The 8,370-nt window shown below is 35.8% G+C and overlaps 3 protein-coding genes across 3 annotated transcripts; 1 reads left to right on the forward strand and 2 right to left on the reverse strand.

Moving 5' to 3' along the window:
- Window positions 1-1,090: 1,090 nt before the first annotated feature.
- LOC139091172 (proteinase inhibitor-like) lies at window positions 1,091-1,954 on the reverse strand. The gene is made up of 3 exons (XM_070641117.1): window positions 1,809-1,954; window positions 1,436-1,537; window positions 1,091-1,213 (listed from the first exon to the last, which is right to left on the reverse strand). The coding sequence occupies exons 1-3, from the start codon at window positions 1,871-1,873 to the stop codon at window positions 1,150-1,152; spliced, it is 231 nt and encodes a 76-aa protein (XP_070497218.1). The 5' UTR covers window positions 1,874-1,954; the 3' UTR covers window positions 1,091-1,149.
- Window positions 1,955-2,187: 233 nt separating this feature from the next.
- On the reverse strand, window positions 2,188-3,426 carry LOC139091176 (kappaPI-actitoxin-Avd3b-like). The gene is made up of 3 exons (XM_070641120.1): window positions 3,278-3,426; window positions 2,593-2,700; window positions 2,188-2,319 (listed from the first exon to the last, which is right to left on the reverse strand). Exons 1-3 carry the CDS (start codon window positions 3,349-3,351, stop codon window positions 2,253-2,255), a joined length of 249 nt encoding a protein of 82 aa, XP_070497221.1. The 5' UTR covers window positions 3,352-3,426; the 3' UTR covers window positions 2,188-2,252.
- Window positions 3,427-3,713: 287 nt separating this feature from the next.
- On the forward strand, window positions 3,714-7,769 carry LOC139091177 (uncharacterized). Its single transcript, XM_070641121.1, has 4 exons — window positions 3,714-3,740; window positions 5,288-5,578; window positions 5,728-5,842; window positions 6,866-7,769. The coding sequence occupies exons 1-4, from the start codon at window positions 3,714-3,716 to the stop codon at window positions 7,459-7,461; spliced, it is 1,029 nt and encodes a 342-aa protein (XP_070497222.1). The 3' UTR covers window positions 7,462-7,769.
- Window positions 7,770-8,370: the final 601 nt, after the last annotated feature.

Here is an 8,370-nt window from a genome sequence, read left to right on the forward strand (position 1 = left end):
GGCACTAGACCGGATTGACTCTGGAATGTTGGTATATTGGATGCGCATCCAAGCATTCAGCTTAAATGCAGCACTTTGCCCGGATCACACCTGCTTGGCATTCAAACTGAATCCAGCATTAGGTCAGAGTCACGCCAGCTCTAATTCCATAGCCGAACTTTGTCCTTTTTAGGTTATGGACATTTTCAAATTGTTTTGGTGCTTCTCCACCTCAATCAATTTTTATCAAAGTTTTTCTATGTGATAGGTAGTTGTAAGAGGTTTTATAAAAATATAAATAAAATATGTATCGGTTCCACTATGGGAAGATAAAAGCGAAAAATTCTGAAAAACCTTGGTATTTTTGTCTTTTTTGTAGCATCCTGTCTATATGGTGCATTAAAATTTTTTTAAAACTATTGTATGATAAAGATCTTATTTATAGCTACATTTACTGCCTAAATTGTACATTGATATTGTGCAGTTTAAGTAGTGAAAATTGACTTCGAAGTCAAAAATTCTCAACATTTTTACTAAAACTCTGGTTTTGACCAACAGTGTTATTTAAAAAATCGAATATTAATGTTATGGAAACACTAGTGGTACGTAGTATATCAAAAAACCTTTCCAACGATATAATATAGTCTGTATATGAGTGAAATACGTTTTCGACCAACGTGGGTGAGATTGATGAAAAATAGGTCAAATGTCTCAAAAATTTAGGAATTTAGTATCTATGATCTAGAAAGCTTTTTGTTAAGTTTTAGCAGGGTCAGACTATCATAGCTTTTTTTATGTCTGACCCTTTACTAAGCCTTTAAGCATCTGACAGCAACATCATGTGTTAATACACTTACGGAACAACTCTTTCTTCACAAACATGCGTCATAGTGACTGTTATCAGCACAAATAATGAAATTAAGAAGAAAACAAAGTTCATTTTAAGTTTTTATCCTTGGCACGTCTAAATAACTTGAAATTTCAAATAAGACTGTCTCAATATGAATTCTAAGTGACATTTTATAGTATCGTACCAATTAAAATCATCAACCATAGTATTGGAAAGGATTATCAATTAAAGGCTAACAAGTAAATAATTAACTAAAATCAGTTCCAGTTCAAATTTTTTTTTTTATTGCTTTTTAGTTTACAAATTTCAATTCATTTTAATCAATGAGCACATTTAGCAATACATTCAGCTTCGGTTTCGTAACGATTTCCATTTCCTTGACATCTGCAAATAGTTCAAAATTATTATGATTTTTCATCCTAATCAGCACCAAATAATGGGTAGTCAAGACACCCTTCATTGTGCTGCTCGGGATCATTAGGGAACATTTGGAAATTATGTAAAGTTCCCGAACATTCCCTCAACAACAGTCATGTGTTGACATGACTGTCTATCGATTGCTGTACAGCATCAACCTTGATTAGCCTACAAATGAACCCAACTTACCCGCCATAAACAAATGGTTTGCATGTATTGGATGCTGAGTCATAATTCCATGATGGGAAATAGGCAAAGCATCGTCCAGTAACTGGTGGTGATGTGCAGTCACTAAAGTTATATAAGAATCCTCATTAGACACTCAATTATCTCTAAAAGCACAAGTCATGCAATCGATATGGAATTTGGCACTAGACCGGATTGACTCTGGAATGTTGGTGGATTGGATGCGTATCCAGGCATTCCAGGCTTAAATGCAGCACTTTGCCTGGATCACGCCTACTTGGCATTCAAGCTGAATCCAGCATTAGGTTAGAGTCACGCCAGCCGGATGTCGAATTGTCTATCGATTAACCGACTTGTGCTACTCCTGTATGATTACGCCGATTGTCCATAGACTGTTGCAAAGAAGAAGAAAATTGACAAAATTGTGAATAAAAATTTCATTTTTTATTGTTGGCACTTCCAAACACTTTGAGGTTCAAAAATAAACTAATATGTGAGAATTGAGCACACAGAGAGAATTTGTGGCTGTTTTTTTGTTGAAATAATGACACAATTATCTGATCTTTGACACTCAAAATCACATCATGTGCTGATAATGCTTGTGACATAAAAAGTTAACTGATTGAACACATTCTAAATGTGGATGCGGATTAAACTGGATTGGAAATTCGTGCGAATTTGATAAGGTTTTTGGTACTTAAAGGAGGCATCTGGCTGTAAACATATTAAGGAAGACTTGATTCAAATAAAACAGCTTTCTGTCATTTTTATGTCATTTTATTAATCATAATCATCAACTTTACAGTAACTAATGATTTTACTAAACTCCGTTACATTTGGCGATGCAGTCTGCTTCAGTATTAAAGTTGTTGGCATTGCCTCTGCATCTGTTAATATAAAATAGAATATTAGTGACGTCATAAGAGTTAGCAACCCAAGAGACTTCGTGGACCAATAAAAATGGTTAAGTGAAGCCTTAAAAGCTCCCCCGATCAGCACAAATTAGTATTCAAGTAGCTGCCATATGGCGACTTAGTGTCATGTCTTGCCATTGGATGTCATGATAAACTTGTGCCGATATGTCCCGTGGCAGAGACTCCTTTATTTTGGTCGCTCGGGCAAGTTAAGCAATTGACAATTCTTGGAACAGTCAAACTTACCCTCCATATGTGAATAAGTTACATGACTTTGTTGATGCGTCATAGTACCATCTTGGCTTGTTTGCGCGGCATATTCCTGTCTCTTTCTCTAAATTGCAGACAATTTGGCTAAATTTCAAATAAAGTTACAGAAATTAATGGAATTGAAGTATTGTGGCTTAAGTGTTGATAGAAATCTATGTCAAATTGACTTTTGTGGACAAAAACTGAGTTGACTCCATACTCAGTAATACCTCGAACAACATAAGTTGGTTAATGTATCAAAACTGACCCCCATGTCGGCATGACTCTGACTTGGTATTAGATTTAACTTAGATCAGTTACAATACCAGAGTCATACCGGCTTGGTGCAAGATTTGGAATCAATTAACCGATATAAGCTATTCAGGAGCTGAGTACAGTTGTTCACACAGAAATCAAGCAGTATAGCTAGAATTAAGTCACTTCTGCTGCCAATCGACTAAAGAGTCTCTTGGAAGCTTCTGTATCTTAATTCTAGCTAACTGTCCACCCTACGAACAATATTTGCAGGCTTATATGCGGATATCCAGCATAAAATTACAATCTAAAACTCGTAAACAGCTCGTATAAGCCACAACTAGTTTCAAACGTAATATTTTCAAATGCAACCTTAACTTAAACACAGTTTGACATTAGGTAATGAGCAGCATATTGCACAACTTACGGATCATCACTTTCATCACAGTTGATGACTGCAACCAACACAAATAATGCGATAAAGAAGAAAACAAATTTCATTTTAACTGATTGTACGTCTAATTAACTCGAAAATTCAAATGAGACTGATTATTTATTAACTGTCTGGTTTGACGTGATAAACAATGCGATGTACAATGTATTGATTACCTAATTAACAAAGCAAGACTTGAAATTTGAGAAAGTATTTGAAAAATTTAAATCCGTTGGATTAAGTCAAGAAAAATTGTTGAGAATTGAAATTGTTGGCATTTGTATCTCATTTAAGGCTATACTGAGGGAAGAGTGAGGAGGTGAGTTCTGGGAAAATTTATGGTTAAGGGGGTTTGATCTTAAGGGATGGGGTAGCTTAGATATTTATCTCGATTTTGTGCAATATTAAGGGGTATCGGCCAATATCTGACATGTTACACGACAAGTTGGCACATGAGGTACATGGGGTGCATAGGAAGGAGGGGGCGGATGGGATGGGATCCAAAACAGAAGAAAGTGGGAAAAGGGGAGGGGGTGGCAATAAGATTTGATAGCTATTTGATGTGTTGCACGACAAGTTGGCAAAGGGGACACAGGAGGCCCAAGGGTACACAAGGCATAGCGTGGAAGCTGAAAGGAATGTTTTATCTCTATTTTGTCTTAGAAAGGTGTGTGAGGGAGTTGTAGTGCACGATTACTTGCTCGACAAGTTCTAATATCGAGCTCTAAGTTACAAAATTCCCTAAAACAAGCTATTGAGGAAATGAAGCCTTAAAATGAATCCATGAATATTTACACGCATTTTTCCACCCAACTTCCTGACCCTAAAATTACCTCTGATCAATCCCATTAATTTAAAATGCAAAATTCTTTCTGAAAAGTGCTTTCATTTCCTTTTCACATACCTATCCTTACCCCAATCTATGTATTGTTTTGCTTTCAAATTCTACTGCTTCCGTTTCGTCCCAAATAAAATATTCATATTGCCTTTTTTTATATTTTGTTCTATTCAGGAGCTTCTATTTTGTATATTTTAAACAACAACTATAGAATTTGCAGAAGGCATTAAACAAAACTAGTGTTTAGCATGTAATATGCTTTTCTGTGTCGCTTCCTTTTCACCGCTTTATATTTTATTTGTTTCGATGTTTGTAAATTTTTATTTTTTTTATATTGTTATGACCGTTTGCTTACGGGCATTGCACTTTTAAACAATGGCTATAATGTACCTTTCAAATATTCATACATCTTTTACGCTCCATACACGTCGGAGCGACTGGATGTAGACAAATGAAGCCGGAAGCAAAGGAAAACATGGAAAAAAATCTATTTGTGGATTTTAGGGGTTATGAGTCTGGATAGTTGGTGAATTTAGTCGAATCTAGTCGAGTCTAATCGACTCTAGTCGACTCTAATCAGTCGACTCTAATCGACTCTAGTCGACTCTAGTCGACTCTAATCGACTCTAATCGACTCTAATCGACTCTAGTCGACTCTAATCGACTCTAGTCGACTCTAATCGACTCTAGTCGACTCTATCGACTCTTCGACTCTAATCGACTCTAATCGACTCTAGTCGACTCTAATCGACTCTAATCGACTCTAATCGACTCTAATCGACTCTAGTCGACTCTAATCGACTCTAGTCGACTCTAATCGACTCTAGTCGATTCTAATTGACTTTAATCGACTCTAATCGACTCTAATCGACTCTAATCGACTCTAGTCGACTCTAATCGACTCCAATCGACTCTAATCGACTCTAATCGACTCTAGTCGACTCTAATCGGCTCTAATCGACTCTAGTCTATTGTCGACGATTTACACTCCCTAATAAACGCTTGAAGCTCCTTATTGTGACATATAAATGAATTCATAGTCAACCGCAGGCAATAAATACTGCTTTAGTTTCCGTTAATACATTTCTTTCAACGCGACATAGTAATTTATATTTCTAAAAAACACAAGAATTTACATATCTTTCCTATATTCTTTCTATTTCCAGTTGAATGGTGCAACATATAAAGCTAAAACGACATTCTCCCCCGGTGGTGTGGCAAGAAATATTGCTGAGGGTTTATACAAATTAAATGGCTCTGTATCGCTAATATCTGCTTTTGGTGACGACCAGAATGGTGAAGTTTTACGTAAAACATTGCCGAGTGAAGCAACGGAATCGAGTCAAATATCATCGACATTTGCAACTGCTAGTTGTGCTGTTATATTAGATAAAGTTCGCGATTGTAAAATTTATGTTGGAGATATGGATATCCATAGTGAAATAACACCTGAATTGGTATTTTATTAAGTATTTTTACATTTATGAGCTGGAGAAAGTTCCTCAATACTTACTACAAACCTCATAATCTACTTCCAATACCAGCACAAATATGCCAATTCATTAGTTCCTTACATGCAATTCCAATATTTTCAATGTCATTACAGATATATGCCAATGTGGATTTGATTAAGCATGCACCGTTGATTTGTATTGATGCAAATCTTTCACATGAAACAATTGATGCGATATTGCTATTGGCATGTCGATATGATAAACCAGGTCAGTAAACCGCAGCTTTGCATTCAATACAATATGTTTGTCCTATATCTTGTAAATGTTCATTAAGTCGATGATTTTAAATTTGATTATCTGGATGTTAGCGTGGATTGATGTGATGGGGAAGAAGAGTTTGGAGGGATGAACTCCCCATCGTTCATCCTACTTCCCTTCGCTCATTACCCAAAATCCAATTCCCCATTACTTCGAGATGAATGTTTGGTGTCCTTTAAAGTTTAGCACAAAGTAGTATTGCTGAGAGTATGTTTATACCCGGATTCTGTCATGCACCATAACAACCCTTCGGTAGCTGAGTGGTAGGAGCATGTGACTAGAAATCTCAGGTTGTGTGTTCGAGTCCCACTCAGACTATGTTGCTGGGAAGTGTGCTTTTTTCTCTAGAACCTCAGAAGTTGTAAGGTTCTGAACAAGTCTAACCCATTGTTTCTCAAACTATGCTCTATGGCACACTCTGGTGTATTGCTCTTTACTCTACTTTAGAGCATTAGGACATTCAGGACTTCTAGGGGCATAAGATTGAGGATAGAAATGCCCATTTTTCACTATGAGTCCATCTTCAAAATTACATCCTAGAGCATAAGGCTTAAGAACATAAATCTGATTGAGAACCTCCTAATTTTCATCTCAAGCTGGCTCTATCACTGGGAACTGCATGTTAATTACCGATGCCAAGTACATTATCATCATTATTGACGGCATGACATTTCCATGACTTTTTGAGGGCACTCTTGTGATACCTAAACGCAATAAATCAATACCTTCCAAGTGATACACGCTCCTAACACCAAATCATCCCTAACCTTACTCTTCTCTTTGTCTCATTCAATACCATTCAAATACTCTCATGTGCAATTCATTTTCCTGCTCCTCATCATCATCACTACTATCATTACCATTGTTGTGTTTGAGAATATCTGCTGCGACAGCAACTATTGTTGCAATGACTCATCAAAACATACCCAGAACATTTACAAATAATACATTCCTTTTATTCCATATTGACAGTTTTTTATGAGCCAACGGATATGCTAATAGCTGGCAAGCCTTTTGAATTGAGTCCCCAACAATATCGTCAAATAAAATTCATGACACCAAACATTTATGAATTGAGAAAGATTGTTGATACATTAAAGCCATCAAGTGAATCGTCGACGCCATTTTGGGCTCATGACAATGACTTGAAAATTAACAAATTTTCTGATGAGATTGCTGAGCTGTGTGATAAGCTTCATGATGACATTGACAATATTATTGTGACTGCGGGAAGTCATGGAATATTTATTAAACGATTTGGCACTTCCAATGACAAATTCTTTACGAATAATCTTCAATATATTCAACGTGGCACGAATGGGGATAGTAAGCTTCGTCATTATCCAGCAACAATTGAGAATAATGTTAAAAGTTCATCGGGTGCTGGCGATGCATTTTCTGCTGGATTTATAACCGCAATGTTGAATCAAAAATCGGAAGCAATTTGTGTTTCAGTTGGTTTTGAAGCTGCACTTGCATCGTTACGTTCTGTTAATACAGTTCCGAAGGAATTCTTCAATAAGAGTCATTCGTGCTGGAACAATGGGGCAAAGTTCAACGTTTTTTAAATGGTGGATTGTGGAAATTTTCTAGCTTTTCCACTTCCTTTTTTCTAAGGATAATAAAATTTTTTTCATTTTCTTTATTTTTTTTTGCTTTTAGTTTTTAAAAATAGATTAAGCACTGCTTATTGTGGTATTTTGGTCGAAAGTGGTTTTTGGAATCTTTTTGTTCTGGTATGAAATTTATGTTAAAATAATGGATCTTTTTCATTAAAGTTTAGATGATTAAGAGTAGTTGAACCACATTTAAGTAACTTGGATGCCACATGACAACCACATGGATACCATATGACAAACCACATGGATAACATATAACAATCACATGGATGCCATATGACAACCACATAGATGCCATATGACAACCACACATTCTCATGAATTTCATATGACAAACCACATGGATAACATATAACAATCACATGAATGTCATATGACAGTCACATGAATGTCGTATGACAAACCACATGGATGCCATATGACAGTCTCACGGATATCATATGATTGTCTCATGAGTGTCATATGACAGTCTCATGAATGTCATATGACTGTATCATGGATGTCATATGACAATCTCATGGATGTCATATGACAGACTCATGGATGTCATATGACAGTCTCATGGATGTCCAATGACAGTCTCATGGATGTCCAATGACAGTCTCATGGATGTCATATGACAACCACATGAATACCATATGACCATGTGACCATGTGTCATATGACATTATAACTAAATGATTCATGAAATCAAATTTAAATGCATACCTATAAACCTTGCTTATAAAACTTAAATATTCAAATTTATTTTCAAATACAAAAAAAAAATATCAAATTTCAGCTAACATTTATAATACTTACTTTTATAATCCACTTCTCATTTTCCTAATGATTTTCAATAATAGTCTATAGTAAACA

Source organism: Chironomus tepperi, unplaced genomic scaffold (genome assembly GCF_022539635.2).
Source record: "Chironomus tepperi strain 1889 unplaced genomic scaffold, CSIRO-AGI_Ctep_v1 contig_235, whole genome shotgun sequence".
Lineage (NCBI taxonomy): Eukaryota > Metazoa > Arthropoda > Insecta > Diptera > Chironomidae > Chironomus > Chironomus tepperi.